This window comes from Cicer arietinum, chromosome 8 (genome assembly GCF_000331145.2).
Source record: "Cicer arietinum cultivar CDC Frontier isolate Library 1 chromosome 8, Cicar.CDCFrontier_v2.0, whole genome shotgun sequence".
Taxonomy (NCBI): Eukaryota; Viridiplantae; Streptophyta; class Magnoliopsida; order Fabales; family Fabaceae; genus Cicer; species Cicer arietinum.
In genome coordinates, this window is record NC_021167.2 from 24631829 (window position 1) to 24649936 (window position 18108).

Here is an 18108-nt window from a genome sequence, read left to right on the forward strand (position 1 = left end):
AAAGAGTGTGTGACCAAGTTGCAAAAGGAAACTAATTAAATTGAAGATTTTTTTTTATTTTATTTTTTTTTTTAGAATTTGTTTTTCCTATATACTTGTCTTTTGAGATTATCTTGTACTACATCACTTCCGGGATTAGTGAGTCACCTATTAGAAAAAATATTTCTTTCTATTATTATTTATAAGAAAAATAAATTATTTTTAGGATATTAAGAAATTTAATTAATTTTTTAATTTTTATATAAAATATAAATTAAATTTATTAATTTATTTTTTGAATGATATTAAATTGTCAAAAAATAATTCTTTTTATTTTATTGTATAATAGAGGTCAATATTTAAGTTTTTTTATGATAATAATGATCGGAAAAAGTATATAAATAATATTTAAATATTAATTCAAGTGATAAATATTATATTGTTAGATTGAATCTATAATTTAAGTTTAAAATAATTGATGAAGCAAAAGTATCATTAATACAAAAAATAGTTCAAAGATAAATGATAGTAATTAGTATATATATGTTAGAGGGAGGAAGAAATATAGTATCCACAAAAATTAGTTAGTGTAATCTGAAAATTCAAAACAAAGAATAATAAGATTATTTTCTTGTTCATGAAACAACAATTGAAAATGAGTAGGGAGAGTGTTTAATTAGGGAAGAAGAAAATAGAAAATTATAATATTTAATTAGGAAAGAAGAAGATAAAAAATTATAATACTTAATTAGGAAAGAAGAAAATAAAAAATTATAATATTTAATTGGGGAAAAAAAAATAGAAAATGAACTTGGAGAATTCAAATCCGTAATTAATAACCATTTCTGAAATAGTTATTGTGTTAATTTAATTAATATTAATTAATTTCCCTTTTGTCCAATTTATTTTATAAAAAAAAAAGTTGTTGAAATAACTTTTTTTTTGTCTTAATACTCCAATTTCCAAGAGAAAGAAAGTCTTATAATTTGGAGTTGACCCAAAATTATTTTAGTCAATATAATAACTCATAATATCTGAAAAATATATCTTTATTCATTAATTACTTGAATTCAATTAAGGATATTTTTATAAGTTATTATAAAAAAAAATTAATTGTAATTGTTATAAACTATTATTATTATTATTATTATTATTATTGTTATTATTATCAATTATTCATAAGTATATTATTTGAAATTTAATTTAAGAATTCATTTTTAACTTAAATTCATTAATTAATCACTTAAATTCAATTATTTAATTAAACAACAAAACTATTAACAAAAAATTCATAATTTTATTTATAAATATTGTCTTGATGATTTTTATTGTTGAAAATTTAATTAGTAGTCACAGCTAATTAGTAGTTGCCATTAGACTCTAAAAACAATCTCTAAACAAACAATTTCAATATACAAATTATTGATTTATAGTTCTCACCATAAACAATTAGTCTCACAATTTCTCCCCCTTTTGCAGTAAAAATATCACATCTTGAAACTTTGGTGTAGCATATACTATGCATGATTATAATTTATAAGTAGTTTAACCCAAAAAACGAAGTTTTGAAGTAGTTGAAATGGGTAGAGACCAGGTTGGTGAAAAACGAAAATAGCTTGTTCAAAATTAAGAAATGTTTTGATAAATTGTTCTATAAGTTTGTGAGTTTTCATTTTTGGCACTTTTTTTTTTTTGAGATAGGTTTATTTCTTCAATTATTTTTAATAAAATTTTAACTTTAAAAAAAATAGTTGAAGATCAAAAGAAAATAAGCAATAAAACTAATGAAATTATAAAAAAAAAATTATAAAAATATTACCAAAAAAGGAAATGAAATTAATTTTCATTTTAAGAAGAAAAAAAATTATATCGAAACTAAAATTTTAAAAATATTTTTTATTTTTGTACCAAAAAAATAATCTTTATTCAAACAAATTATTTCTTTCATCCTTATATTTACTAAAACAGAGTAAATACTTAAAATAAACAATTATTTGAGTAGAACTTAATTTCAAATAATACAAAAGAAATAAAATTATTTATTGTTAAAAAATATACTTAAATATTTTAAAAATCAATTCGAAAAATTATATATATATATATATATATATATATATGAATGAAAAAGAAGGTAAAGAGTTGAGGCAATTGAGAAGAAGAGTCTGAATGAGTCAGTTCAAGGCAGCTTCTAACAAGGAATATTCTGCAAATTAATATTCTTTATTTTTTATAAAAGCATATTAATGTTCTTTATAAGCATATTTATTTAATATTAATATATAGTTAATAAACTATTATGTGGGACAGATCATTCGACAGGACCTTTCAGTATTTTAGCTTTTTTTTATTCTCTTTTCTCTTCTCTTATGTTACAAGCGGAACAAGTCATATGCAGGGTGGTTTTTTACTTGTGAAGGTTATAATTATAATTATTTATTATTATATTTTATTAATTCACATTCTTTTATTTTAAAATATCAAAGTGTTGATATGACATTCTGAATTTTTTAATTAAAAAATTGACGATGTAATATATTTTAAATAAAGTGACATATGACAGATGAGGTAGAATATTTATGAAATCGCAATAAAATTTTATAAAAATTTAACTTTTAACTTTAAAAAAAAATTATTTTTATAATTTAATTAATTACATGTGAATAATTAATAGATCATGAAATCAACTGTATCAAATCGTCATTTGTTAGTTCAAAAATCTAAAGATGATCAAAATTGTCGAGATTAATTTTGTAAATAAATAAAAATAGATGTATCAAAACTGTAACTAAACTTAAATTTTATGAAACTAAGATACTTAATATTGAAGGTGTATCTAATATTAATACTCCACATATATTTGTGAATATGTCTTTAAATAGTATTAAAATTATTATTTTTCATTTTTTATAAAATAATTTATGAGATACTTTACAAATACGTGTAAATATGTATCATATAAAAGATAAAGAGAATAAAAAAAATGAAATAAATTTTTGTGACATTAAAAATCATGTATTTTTATAAATTACGGTATTTGGTAAAGAGCCACTAAGAAAACGTTTTTAAATTGTTGATTATTGAAAGCCTATAATTATTTTAAATTTTTTTAATAATATTTTTGTTCATATCCTAACTCACAAATTAAAATATATTACAATTATTATAGTTATATATTAATGAAGAATGATTAATGATTCTTCTTTATAAGTATTATATATATATAATCAAATATAATATTCTTCTCATGCTTCTCTACATTTTGTTATATTTTTTTTAACAAATTATGTAATTAATCTTAAGTATCAAAATTTACAAGTAGAAATATATTTTGTTTCTTTTTAGCAATGTCTTCTAGACTAGAGGAAAGTTTAATTGGACTGCACATTGGAAATAGTTGGGGCGAAAAATCAAAGAAATTATGAATATGACTATTGGTGGAACACTACAAATGCATGGTTCCAAAACACATCTTGAAGTAAACTTCTAAATGGAAAAAATAGTATACCTCCAAAAGTAAACTTATGAGGATAAATGTAGTGAAGAAATGTATATGTGACTCACTAACTTCATGGATATCATTAACTTATTGTGAAAATTATTTCTAGAAATATTATTCCCACTATAGATGTTTGATAAATCCTTGTGATTCCTTAGAATATTTTTAAATTTATTTTAGTTTAAAAATAATAAATGTTCAAAATATTAAATAAAATAAAAAAAAACAAATTGATAGAAAAAAGTAAAACTAAGAAGTTATAATCAAGCCGGCCCAAGATTCAAGAGATTGAAAAAATGATTTTAAATCTAAAAAAAGTTTGAGAGATTACTCATTTGCCCTCTATTTTTGTTCATATAATGTAAAATACACTATTGATATTTCAGTAGTATATTTTAGTAAATTTTATACTAATAAAAACTGACTTATAGTAACATAACACTAGTGGAAGCAAAACTTTTGGTAAAATGTCAAGAAATTAGATGGTTGGTTGATCATTTGTCAATTTTTTTGTGTTACTTTATGCATAAATTGAAAGTCACGAGTGATTTAGATTTGGAGGTTTAAATGAGTTTAAGAGATAAAGAAATCATTATTTTAAAAAAGTGGACAAATTTAATTTTTTTGGCCACGAAAATCAGTCTTTAATTTTGTAACAGCTTTAAATAGATTTAATAAATTTAATTTAAACAAATAAAACTAAATAGAATTTATTAACTTTGAATAAAATTATACTAGCACTCAAAAGTTTATAAAAATAAATTTAAATAAAATGTTATTAAAAAAAATGAAGACCTTGCATTAAATATGGTTTTAGGTCTCAAAATATTTTGTGTCAGCCCTAATTATAACTTTTATTTCCTTGAAAATATAAGATTTTGACCTTATTTGAATAAAATTAGAAAATAAAATTATAAGAATATTTAAGGAGAGAGATTGACTTCTTAAATAATTTTTTGTATTTCGAATGACTAGCCTTCAACTTTCTATTGAAGGGTACATTTGACAAGAAAAAATATCTTTTTCTTTTCAATGTGTATTTAAATTAATCAATTTAAATATATTTTTGGTTAATATACACCTTTAAATTCATCAATTTAAATATGTATTTAAAAATATGAAAAATATTTTAAAAGAAATCATATCTGGCGTCAACCAAACTGGCCCAAGCATAGCATGCAAATAAATTATTCCAGCTGCACTATTAATATAACACTAACTATGTTTAAGGTAAATTAAATTTATTATCAGCATATTAAATTAAATATTAATTTTTTATTAATTATGCACGTCATAACGTAAAGTTCAAAATCTTTTTTTATTTTGAACTTGACTTATTGAATTGCTTTTTTTTTCTTTTAAAAAATTTAAAAGTAAAATTGGCACATATTAAATATAATTTAATTTATATATATTTTTAATATAAATCTTTTTTTTTCACTTAGTTAATTATAACTATTAAATTGTTAATAATATATGATATTTTTTATAAATATTTATAAAATTGATCATCATTTATGTAAAAAAATTTCCATAAAAATGAAACTCTATTAGATATGAAAAGATAGATATCTTGATTTCAAATTTGCATCACAATTTATCAAATATTTATGCGATTAGTTTTACCCGTGAATTGTCATCTTAATTGAATAGATTGTTGATAATTAAATGAAATAAGTGTATTGTCTTTTCAGCAATATTTGTTTTGTTATATATCATTATATTGACCCCATGTTAAACCTTTTTTTTAATCAATGAATTGACAAATTAGTAGCTCTTAAAAAGTATTTAAATCTAACATACTAGTGTGTCTTCTATTATACTCTATCCCAAAATAACAATTATAATTATATTTGACCGTTGCACACATCTTTAAAAAATTTATAAATAAAATAAAAAATAATAATATTATTAAATTATCTTTATTAATTATTAATATATTTTAAATGTCATAAATATAAAAAAAAATATAATAAATTAAAAGCGTATATAATATTAATTAGAAGCTACAATTACAAATCATTATTAATTATTGGTTTTGTACATGAATATCATTAACAATTAATTATTCAAAGAAATCAGTGCTACAACTCTAAGGATTTAAATATAGTATGAAATATTTTGACTTCAAATGCCACTATAATTCCAATGTGCATTGTTGAAATGACACTTGTTATGTACCACTGAAATCATTTACAATATAAAATTGAAATAAGAAGGTAAAGTTACAAATGAGTTAAAACTAAAATTAAATCCACATTTGATTGTGATTCCATCTTAGATATTATTATTATTGCTCCCTTGTGAATAAACGTTCCAAATATATAGTGAGGTAATGAATTATTAACATAAAAGCAATTCCTGGAAGCAACCAACTTAATCCAAACAAAACACCCCCATTTTCTTTAGAAGCAACTAGTTCCTTGCTTGAAGCTTCATCCCTACAAATCCAAACACCAATTAATATATGCAAAATATTTATATAATTTTCTTTCTCTTTTAAATCATATAAAATATATTTTTCAAATTTATTAACATTGCATGCAAATATTCTTCCATGTTTTTATTTCCTAGTCCTTCTAGTATAACAATTGTGTAATTTTGATTCTTTAAATTTCAAGTGCATGAACTAAATTTCTAAATAACTATCTTGTAACAATCAGGTCATTCCTTCAATCACCAGTTAGGTTGTCCAATTTTTAACATCAGTGTCCTAAGTGACACACTAGAGTAACAAGAGATGAATCTTCAAGTGCAACACGTGTTGGCCACAATGGCATACCAGGTAGTCTGGTGACGTTAAAATTGGAATGTCGAGTGAAGGAGGAACATGATTGTAACAAAAAAATATACTTGGGAGACCCAATTGCGTCATTGAAGTCTTCCGAACAAAATTGCACCATTATAATATTTAGGGTTAGAGACGAAAAGTGTAATTAAGCTATTTTTTATTTAGGTAAATTGTAGCATATTTTTTTAGTTTAACACATGAGGTCTAAGCTATTTGTATATATGACTTGCCTTGGTGTTGAGTGAGAATCGATTTTGGATGGTGGTGCTACCATTTGGGTTTGAGATGATTCAGCTTTTGCTTGTGCTTCATCAGTCCCTTTGAAAGTAGATTGTGCTTTTGCTTCTGATTTTTTGGCTGGAATTGTTGACATTGATTGATGATCTTGAGGTACCTCACTAGGAATTGGTACCTTTCTTGCCTGCCAAGCAATTAAATTTTTGCATAATGTTTCAATTGTTATTTAGTATTGTTTGTTACATATTATAAATAAAAAAATATGATTTTGATATTGGATAATTTATTTTGTAAAAATTTTAAGAAAAAAAAAAATCATCTTGTATTTGACAGTATGTTTATTCAAATAAAAATCATTTTTTTTGAAAAATAAATTATTTATCAAAATGAATTTTTAGATCTTAAAATTTTGACAGTTTAAAATAGATTTAAGATTTATTTTAAATTCTGATATTTTTTAAAGATTTGTAATAAACAGTTGAAAACTCCTAAAAACTTAACATATGGAACCTTAATTTAGAACAAATGAAGGATTATATGTACAAACTTACCAAGTTCCTAAATTGAAGATTATAAAACATTTGGATATATCTATCCTTTGCCAACTTTTGTTGTTTGTTCAACCTTCTCCAAAACCCATAAATTGATCCCATATTCAACACTTTCTTTGCATATATCTTCCATGTATAACTACAAGAAAAAACACAAATAATAATAAAGATAACAAATCCAACCATATACGAATGTTGCTAATTAAAGTACTATTTTTGTTAGTGGTAGCGGTGGGAAGAGGGTAGGTCAAGCTAGGTTTTGCAAAGCATGCGCCTGACTTACAAAAAATTTAAGGCCTAAGTGTAACCTATAGTCTTTCAGAGAATTTTTCTTTTAGGCTTGAGTGTAACCTTTATAAAAGACTGATACGGGAGACATTGGTGGGTGGGATGAGGGAGTTAAGAAATTAAGTGATAAAGAAGTTGTAGGTTCGATTCCTATCTTCAAGAAAATATTGATAATATTAACAATTCTAATTTCTAACAGCGAAAAAATAGTACTTTTGTTGATTATAATTTACCATTCATTGATTCTTTGAAGACCACCTTTTGAGATTGTGTTCCAATGTTCAACATTAGTCTTACACTTCTCAAAGAATTCAAAAATCTTGTTACTTGATTCATCTCCATTATGAGGATCAATATGAAAACCTGAGACACCATCAACAATAATTTCAGCTGGACCACCTTGATTTGTGGCAAAAGTTGGTAATCCACAGTTCATAGCTTCAATGACTGTGAGACCAAAAGCCTCATACAATGCAGGTTGAACAAAAGCTCCTTTTGTGTCGGCGATGCATCGGTAAAGCTCTCCGTTGCGATATCGATCGGTTTGTGCAGCAATCCATCTGAATTGACCTTGTAGTTTGTACTCATTCATCAAGAAATGCATCTTCTTGATTTCTTCTGTTTCTTCTCTGTCTTTTGATTTGGAAGGATTGAAGAATCCTCCAACAATCACAAGGTTTACCAAATTTCTTAGCCTTTTGTTCTTTGCATACCACTCAACTAGGCCACTCATGTTTTTCACTTTGTCAAATCTTGCCATTGAGAAGATTATTGGTTTCTTCTTGTCTTCCAGAAAACCACTGTTCCATACACATTTTAGTTTTGTTAGAACATTAATCTCAATTCAAAAGAAAACAAATACGAAAAAACGCAAATAAAGAATAAACGAGATTTGATCACGAGGTTCAGTCAATTTTGTCTACGTCTCTGACTCTAGAACAACTGCAATACCTTTCTATTATGACTAAGATTAGGGTGACAGATGACAATTTGTGTTTAAATACTACGAAATTCTGCCCAAATTTCTTACTGCAAAGAGGTTGCATTGCTTTTGTATTATGATTCAAGTTTAGGGTTATAGATTACGTTATGTATTTAAATACTTTGGAATTGTGCCTAAGCCTCCGACTGCAGAATAGATGCCATACTTTTTTTTAATTATAATTCAAGTTTAGGGTTTCAGATAACAACTTGTGTTTAAATACTACGATCCAGTTTACAAGATTTATGTTGTAAACTATGAGTCACTTATCAGTCAACTGTGAGTCATACTCAACAAGTTTGAATAATGGAATTACAAATGACATGTTCTCATTACTATAACATAAAAAGTGGATGTTAAGAAAAGACTAGAAGGAGACTCACATGTGTTCTTCATTTTCAACCTTACTATAAAGTAGTTCTTCAATGACAGGTTGAAAAGTGGTCAATCTTTGTTTTTTATCATTGAAAGGGAAATAAACAGATTGATCAGCTCCTGGTGCAGCAATGTTGAACTTTGGATCAAATACATTAATGCCTGAGATTACGCGACAAAGTCCCGGCATGGTAAATGAAGTGTGAGATTCATATTGTCCTGCCCTGTCCTTACTGATGATACAAAACAACGAAAAAGTGTTACCTTCATGATACAGAGACTAAAACAAAACAACAAAAAGTGATACATCTGCAAGGACTAAACACGCAAAACAAAAAACTATAGGGACTAAATGCAAAAAAGATATATATGTATGAACTAAAAATATATTTAGACATGAAGATATTTACCATAAGATATTATATAAGAATGGTATAATTCAATAGGAAAAAGGTTAACCTTCCAGCAATTTCTTGGTAAGTGCTAGTTATGATGAAATCAGCAGCATTCATTGAGATTATATCAGCTGTGAACTGACTTGAAAAGTGATACTTTTCATCAAAACTATTCCATTTGGCATCTGAATCTTCATATTTTGTTTTCTCCAAAGCATGAGCAATAGTTGCCTTCAATCATTATGGATAAATATCACACAAGTTTTAGTTCAAAAGTGGTAATAGGAAAAGAATGTACATGTACACTGCTGAATTTTTCGCTTAAGGGTCGGTTTGGATCAACTTATTTGGACTTATCTACCAATATAAGTACTTATGAATCTATTTAAAAGAGTTTATAGAAACAGCTTATGAGATGTCATGTACATACGTTGTTTTCAGTGTATTTTCACAAACTCTTTAGAATAGCTTAAGAAAACAGCTTGACTTTATTTTATAGAAATAGCTTATAAATAAGCATTGATGCTATAAATGTTTAATTAAGAAGTTGTTTCTCCAAACAGAACTTAAAGTCAAAATCAAGCTAACCTGAGTTACACCAAGTTTAGAAGCCATTAAGGATGAAACCAAATTTCCATCAGTATAATTTCCAATAATGAGGTCAGGCTTTCCATCCATAAGTTCAAGAATTTTTGTAGTAGCATCCTGTTTATGATAAAAACATGACCAAAAAGTGGAACATAACTACATAAACACATTTTCTATTGCATTCTTTTATCAAATACATCTCGTTCTTTTTTAGTTGTCATTTTAAAGTAATTTATACATAAAAAAAAACAATAAATTTTGTTACTTCTGATAACATGTTCTTTTTGTTTGTATTACTCTTTATTTTTAGTTAATACTGGATTGAATTTTGAAAAACAAAAAATAAATAGAAACAAAATTCTTCTACAAAAGCAACAGATTAAAACAAACAGAATGCACGTACCTGAGCAAATCTTTCTAAATAAGGATAGATATCGAAACGCGACACCCATTGGTGAAGAATTCCTTTCTCAGTATAGAAAGGGACTCTAAGAATGTGAGAGTGCTTAGTGTTGATGATAGGTTCAAGTTCTTGGTTACATGTTGTTCCTTTTGCATTTGGTATCGAACGTGTAACCTATGCATGCATGGAACATAAGATCAAATGATGAAAACAAGAAATGTGATGGCTTATACTTTTTTATGAATTTTTTCTAAGTAAAATAATTTGTATTTTTTTTATGTATTAGTAACATACCACAAGAATTTGAGGCTTCACATTAAGGCCTTGCAATTCAATCTTATGGAGTAACTCTTCCTCTAATGCCCTTACTTGATCAAGAATATATACTACCTGTTAATCCAACAATGAAAAAGATTATTCAGTTTATAAAACTTTCAATGTCATACAGTGTTTGTTTACACAAGAAGAAAAAAGTTAACCATAATTTTGATAAAATTTAATTATGCTGAAGGAGCAAATTTTACTGTAGACCAGTACTTAAAAACCACTCAGAAAACCAAATGTGGTGGTCTTCTAGAAGTAGAGTGTTGTCACATAACGGAAATAGCAGTGCTATAGCGTAGCGGAATTTGAACAAATGTCTATTGTTCTGCGATACGTTATTTAGTACAAAGTGTTGTCAAATAATGTCTATAGCAGTGTTATAGTATTGTAGTGTTGCAGAATTTGAACAAACTACAATTTGTTGACAACACTAATAGAAATTCACGGTTCTTTTCGTCCTTATGATTGAGACATTGACTTGATCGGTGTTGATTTGACAAAAACCAATTAAAACAAATAAGAGTTTAGTTGAGACACATATTTGTTTTCTCGTATTTTGACCAAACAGACATCGATTAGATCACTGTCTCAAATTGCTCCAACAACGAGAAAAGTGAGCTTCAAAAATTAGGCAACAAAGTTTTGATTGAATGATTGAAAAAAGAGTGATTAAAACCTGTCCTCCAGTGTCTGGCAATCCAAGAACATCAGCTTGACCAAAGTATCCATGAATAGAGAAAATAACAATGTTGAACATGTTTGGAAGCCTGCTAAAAAGTGATTCCAATTTAATTGGATCTGCTGCTTCTAATACCTCAGAAACCATTTTCATTGTCTCTTCAACCCTTCCTGCATTGTTTCCCCACCCTTTATCAAATCCCCATTCTCTGAACCTACACACATAAATAAATATTATCAATTATATAAATAGTTTTGCCTAATAATAATCTTAAAAGAGTTTAATTTTTATACACAATCACAGTCAGTGTAAACTTTCAACAAATCGTATTTAATCAGATGTGTAATTTTATAAATATTTATAATTAAAGTCAAATATTTTTAATAATTTGACGATTATGATTGAATAGTAATGTACAAAAAAAATTTACATTAACGGTGTATATAAATTATATTCTAATGTTAATACATGATTCTTTTTAAAATAACTTTTAACTTAGATCAAATGTTAGGATTTTGATTGGATGTAGTCCTACGGTCAGTATTTTTAAATATTTTTTTGAATTTGAAATTTGAATTATCTGATCTTGTTCAGATGGACAGAAAAGTCCAGACTGCAAGACTGCATAAAATTCTGATTCCAAATGTTGCATTATGCGTTACTATTAGAATTTTCATATGAAATACATTGATCTAAAGACATATAATGTGTAACCTTTCAAAAAAAAATTGGAAAACTTCACAAGCATTATAGTATATATTCAACTCAATTTGAAAGTGTTAACCTTTTCTCCAATATTTTTTATGTGTACTTTTTTTGTTCATTAATACAAAAATATAATCATAAAGTAAAAGAGTTAAGATATTGACCTGTTTTCAAAATTCTGGTATGGTGTGTCTTTGTGATGTGCAGATACATATGCTTCTGCTATTTTTAGTGCTTGCTGAAGTTTTGGTATTGTATTCAAACTGTCTTTTATCATAAGATTCTGCAATATGGTAAAAACAATATAAAGTTTTTATTTATTTATTTATTAAAATTAATTTTTACTTTATTTTTTCAACGAGTAAATAGTCATTATTGCCTCTAAACACGCGAAATATTGTCACTGTAGTCCTTAAATGTATTGAAGTTACACTCACATCTCAAATGTCTATTTTCTTACTAATTTCATCGATCAAATAACCTAATAGAAGACACATTCGAGGATTAAACTATCAAAATAAATATTCAATAACCAAAATAAATAACAAAACATGTTTTGATATGTTTATGTAATTTTAATACATTCAAGGATTACAGTGATAAGTGATAACAGATCAATCATTTAAGAAGCAAAGTTTATTTTTTTTCTCAATACTTGATATTCTTATGCCTTTAATTACTTACCTCTCCTTGATGATTAAGGCTTAATAAATAATCAAGCAATGGATTTTCACATTGTGAGTTCTCAGTCAACCTTGAAGTCAAGATTCTAGTAGTAAAATCAAGTCCATTTCCAATAGAAGATGAAAGAGCCATATGTGGTGTGGTGAAATCAATAGCTTCAAAATCTATCTCCAAAGCATTTTCATCATTTGCCCTGCATATTCAACTCATGTTTTGTTCACCATTTTCCTCATCAAAGAGTCAACTTAACATTCACACAAAGAAAAATATAATGGTTAGCCCAAAAACAATTTGGGTCGGCTTATTTTTAAAAATAATCACAATTTTTAAAAGAAAAATTATAAAAACTATTATAAAAATTATTTACTTATTATAGGTTTTAAATTGAATATGAAAAAAAAAAACATAAAAATTGTTATTAAAAATGAGAAGTTGTTTCGAGTAATTTCTTATAAAAATTATTTTTATAGATGATTTTAAAAAAAAAAAAACATAAAATTTTTGTTACAACAAACAAACAATAGTTTGGGTTTTTTTATAAAAAAAAATCTCTAAATTATTAAATATCGTAATTCATTTTATTTTGGTAATAATCAGGCTATTTATTTATTATCATAAGTACTTGTAAAATTGTTTAGAAGAATTTATGAAAACAACTTATGTCATAAGTTGTTTTCAACTTATTTTGATAATTTTTTTAGGATAGCTTAAGAAAGTAGTTTATAACTTAATAAAAACATTTTGAATTTATTTTATCTGTTGTCATAGAATTAACTTATACATAAACACTTATATGATAAACTCTTATGCTAAGTATTTAACTAAACTGTTTTCAATTTATTTTAAAAAGTTCTTCACGGGAGCTTTTAAAAATAATTTATAGTTTATAAAAAAAAAAGTCAAACTTTATTTCATATTTTATTATAAAAATAACTTATACATAAGCACTTACATAATAACTATTTAATTAAATTATTTATCCAAACATAGTGTAAATATCACTTACCACTTCTCATCAAATACCATTTCCTTGTACTTCAAGTAATCTGAAGCTTCAACACCATCAACTTGCAAATCATCTGCATTCACTTTAACATATTCCCAAAAGCCAGGATTAGGCCTTACTGCAAAAACAACATATGGTGGAACAATAGCTGCCTCTTGAGTGCAACTGAGGATGTATCCAAATAAGCCCTCCAAAAGTTTTTTCCTCTCATTTTTGTCTTCAATTGTTTTCTCAACATCTTCCATTATATGATTTAGTCTCACTAACCTTTTCCCACTTCCAACCAATCTGTTTCACATTTTTCATCATGTATAAAGTTAAAAGAATGAAGTGAAAAAGCCAAAATTTTGAACACAAAAACAACATAAAACACTATATAACATACATTATTTGGTTCCTCTTATATCATGTGTTATATTTGGAATATGCTTTTGTGTTAAATAAATTGTCATTTTTAAATATTGAAAAGGATATTAATTTTCTATTTGAATAAACAATTTAATTAAGTGTTTGTATCATAAACACTTATCATATAAATATTTATGTATAAATTGTTTTTATATCATAAGATTTTGTAAAAAAAATAACAAAAGGTATAAAATTAACTAATGAAGTCAATTGTTTACATTTAAATTATAAACTATATTAATAAACTATCCTAAAGAATTTGTAGAAATAAGTCAAAAACAATTTATAAATATGTCATAAGTCGTTTTCATAAACTCTCAGAGAATGTAACAAATAGTTATGTCAGTAGATAAATTCAAATAGGTCAATTACACTAATTTCATTTTTTTAATAATATAGTGACTTACATTAATTAGTATTTTTTACCTAGCTACTACTTTATATCATAACAATATTTTAGTTTAAAAAACATTATTTTACCTTGAAAATAAGTGTAATTCATTTTTTTTAAACCATGTGCATGACCTTAAATTAAACGATATATTCTCTCTAAACTCAAATATAAACTAATGATTTGCACACTGGTTAAGAATATTAGTTAACTTCATTTAATTTTCTTGATGTAATCAAAATAATGATTGTATTCTTCAAATTACTTTTTCTTTATTTAATTTACTATAAAATTTTGTTTTACAAAAAGTGTACCTTGCAAAACATTTCTTCATATGGAAACGACTTTGCTTCAAAGCATCAGGCATTGTATCTGCAATTGAATCTGATCTTTTCAAACCTAAACTTGAAGTAGAAGCCATTTGAATAACACTTGCAAATTAATAGCTTAGAAACAAATTGAGAGAGAACAATTTTGTGCATGTAGTATTTTGTGTTGTGATGATAGATATTTATAATGAATTTTATATATCATTTACATGAAAGGAAAACATAATGCAAGAAAAGAATGTGTGAGATATGGTGATATGAGGAGAAAAGCAAATAAAGATTGCACTTTTTGTGTTTATTTTATTTTAAAAAGGTGGAGGCAAAGAATGTTTAAGGGATATGAAGTTGTTCTATGAGGTAACATTTTTGTTCTTTGCTTTATTCCATTTCAAATCCACACGTTCTTGTTATTTAGCAGTTTTCTGATGTCCATATAGTTTGTTGAAAGAAATTAATTTTCATGCGCACTTATAGTGTAAAAAAATTTATACAGTTGACACGTCATAATCAATTATATGTGTAATTTTTAAAAGTATATGTGATAAAATCAAATGTTAATAATAATTTAACTGTTTTAATTGATTGATAGTGTAAAAATTATTTAATTAAATTAAATTGATATAGACATGTTAAATTAACTTTCTAGTAAACCCCCATCTTTCTTTGTTTGATATTACATTGTACTGTTTTTCTTCCTGCATATAATGTGAACAAAAAAATAATCTTACAGAGTTTCATTTCAAACTATCCAATAGATTTTTTATTGTTACTTTCAATTATACCTTTGTAGTAGAGTTACTAACTAAACTTAATATCAATGTTTTAAAAATTGAAGCAGTTAAGGAACAGATTCCCGAATTTCATTTAACTATAATAAAATCTTTCATCAAATTAGTAAAATTTGAAATACATTTTGTTATTTTTCAAAGACAAAAGAATGACGGTATAACCATATATTCTGAGGATGTTTATTTTAAGGAATCAATTCACATTTTTTTGAAATAATATTTTTGGGACTTACATTCCTATGTGTTTGATAAGTGTTAATATGTTTTAGATATATTTTAAAAATTTATTCAATATGGAAATATTAAAAAAAATCAAAAATACAAATATATGAGTGCTCATAGAAAGTTGCAAGTAGTGAATTTTTGATTTGGATCGTCCCACATTTGAATCAAACATTAGAAGGTGGTGTCCATCATTTAACCATTAATTCGTGAAGGTAACAAACAAATGGAGTATTGGTACTGTGGAGTTGATGAAAATTGGCTGGTTAATAGGGCTTCTACAAACTTATAGGCATTGATAGATAATTTACAAGCATGACGCCTTATGAACTCGAATGAGAAGGCTTGCAACATTGAGTTGATTCAGAAGGTTGAGAACCTTGTTAAGTAATAGGTTAAAAGTGCACAACACCCTGTTTGAGATTTTATTCATTTTTATTCTAAAGACTTCAATCAAATCATTATCGACCATTCCAAAGGGTTCATCAACTGTTACATTCACCTAAAAAAAGCCTTTGAAGATCACCTAACTCCAAACAACTAGTAATCTGACAACTGTGTATTGATAATTTTATGAACTCGAAATCATCAAAAGCCTAAAAAGTGAAAAATTAGATCCTAGTAATCCTCTTACCAAACTAATGTACTAACCCATACCCAAAGGTAATAGATAGCCCTTCCCTAATTTGATTTGCAAGAGAAGACATAATTATGATCATATAAAATACTAGTAAATAATTATAAATATCTAGAGACAAGAACCTGACAGTAATAACAATAAAAAGTGCCATCCAACAATGAAAGCATAGAAGATAAGCCACAGCCAACGACAATGACATTGGTTACCAAAGCCTGTCCACTAACAGATGCTAATAAATGAGAGTCAGTCAGTAGCTATGAAGGAAGTGCCATACATTGGCACCGATAGTAACAATTCCCTCAATTCAATCAAACATAAATTCAAACACCATGTTCCATAAAGCAATGTAACATACATCCATATAGTTTCAAATCACAATCCAAACATTAAACATCATAGTATGTATCATCAAGTACGAGAATTGATGACAGATAATTGAGCAAAACGAGAAAATTGTTCAAACACGCTTAAATATAAGATTATACTTCCAACACAACAAACACCAGCAAAATGACATTGTACTTCAAATATGTCCTCAGCAATAAAACATGACCCTCTTCACATTCTCCTTCAATGCGGGTAAGGGTCTCACGGCAGCATTAGCACCAGGTGCCCGAGTACTACGCCCCACACCGCCACCCATACCACGACCAGAAACTGCACCACTTGTCATAGACCCGCTATCGGAAGTTTCCGGTTCCATATAGAACCTTGCACGGAATGCAGCCAAATGAGCATAATAAGCAGGGGGCACTGCAATTAAATGGCACACAAAATACACATTGTTAATGACAAGCACAACATATGTAACTCCGTGAATTTACTTAGGTTTTCATATATGATTGAAAGAAAACTCACCAATTGAAACAGACCGAGTGCATCTGGCATATCTGCAGAAAATAATAAAAGGTAACCAACATTTACTATCATGTTTCCTCAAAAAAAGCATTTAATATCATGTTCAAAAAATGACATTAAGTTTAAAGGTTCACTAGTTTGTTAAAAACAAATGAAAATTCTGGATTGGATTACTAGTTTGTTACTTACGTGTAGCATAAATTATTTGTGAGACTTTGTAATGCATCTGCAGTAAAATTATTTTCATCCCACAGCACATGATAGTGGGCTGGACGACTCGTCCCCTGCAAATATCATTGATATAAGGACACAATAACAATTCAAATTTAAATTATTATTACCAAGAAAAAGCAAAAGTTAACCTGTATTCCGGCGTGACTGCAAAGATAGAAATCAAATTCGGTCGGATGACAGATCTTAGAATCCACAACGGTTCCTGCAAATTTTCCAGGAACAGTACTTTTGCATCAGACTTGTGAAGCAAATTCATAGCAAAATCATGCAAAATAAGTCGAGAGTAAATACCAGGCAATATATTGCCACTTCGATCAACAGAACTCTTGTCACGGTGGTCACTGGCAAAGAGCCTAGTATGGTGACGTTTTTGAACCACCACAAAAGTCACGGGAGGCTGATAGTTGGGTTCAAGGGAAGCACAAGCCTGGTATTGAGAAATAGATAAGATGAAAAGTTAAGCACGGTCAAAATAAATTATTCATTGAAATTGCTGAACCAACCAAGCAAAAATCCTTTACCTTACGAATTGCATCAAGCTCAAACAACAAAACTTGATAAAACTGTCCTTCGCTGACTCCATCTCTGCGAGTAGTATTTTAGCATTTTAGAATTATCATAAAACAATTGAAAATGAACATGACGGCAAAACATAACATACCTGTAAAATATAATGCGCTGGGGCTTTTGTCCAGTAGCCCTCCGGAAAGATATAAGAAGCTCCCTAGCCAAAAGTTAAAAAATATATATATATA

General features: G+C 26.7%; 2 protein-coding genes across 4 annotated transcripts in view; both read right to left on the bottom strand.

The window, feature by feature from the left end:
• Positions 1–5448: 5448 nt before the first annotated feature.
• On the bottom strand, positions 5449–14783 carry LOC101511421 (sucrose synthase 5-like). Its single transcript, XM_004515201.4, has 14 exons — positions 14597–14783; positions 13484–13771; positions 12478–12670; positions 11958–12076; positions 11086–11302; positions 10380–10475; positions 10086–10259; positions 9683–9799; positions 9159–9325; positions 8708–8932; positions 7576–8142; positions 7055–7193; positions 6497–6687; positions 5449–5916 (listed from the first exon to the last, which is right to left on the bottom strand). Exons 1-14 carry the CDS (start codon positions 14701–14703, stop codon positions 5766–5768), a joined length of 2751 nt encoding a protein of 916 aa, XP_004515258.1. The 5' UTR covers positions 14704–14783; the 3' UTR covers positions 5449–5765.
• Positions 14784–16564: 1781 nt separating this feature from the next.
• The window catches only part of LOC101511115 (protein argonaute 1), a 7714-nt gene continuing 6170 nt past the window's right edge, over positions 16565–18108 (bottom strand). For all 3 annotated transcript variants that reach the window (XM_012711760.3, XM_073364196.1, XM_073364197.1), the window contains 7 exons: positions 18015–18077; positions 17875–17938; positions 17645–17780; positions 17482–17555; positions 17309–17403; positions 17120–17151; positions 16565–17014 (listed from right to left, as the gene is read on the bottom strand). In XM_012711760.3, coding sequence (XP_012567214.1) covers positions 16797–17014; positions 17120–17151; positions 17309–17403; positions 17482–17555; positions 17645–17780; positions 17875–17938; positions 18015–18077 — 682 coding nt within the window. In that variant the 3' untranslated portion in view covers positions 16565–16796. The remainder of the gene's footprint in view (positions 17015–17119; positions 17152–17308; positions 17404–17481; positions 17556–17644; positions 17781–17874; positions 17939–18014; positions 18078–18108) is intronic.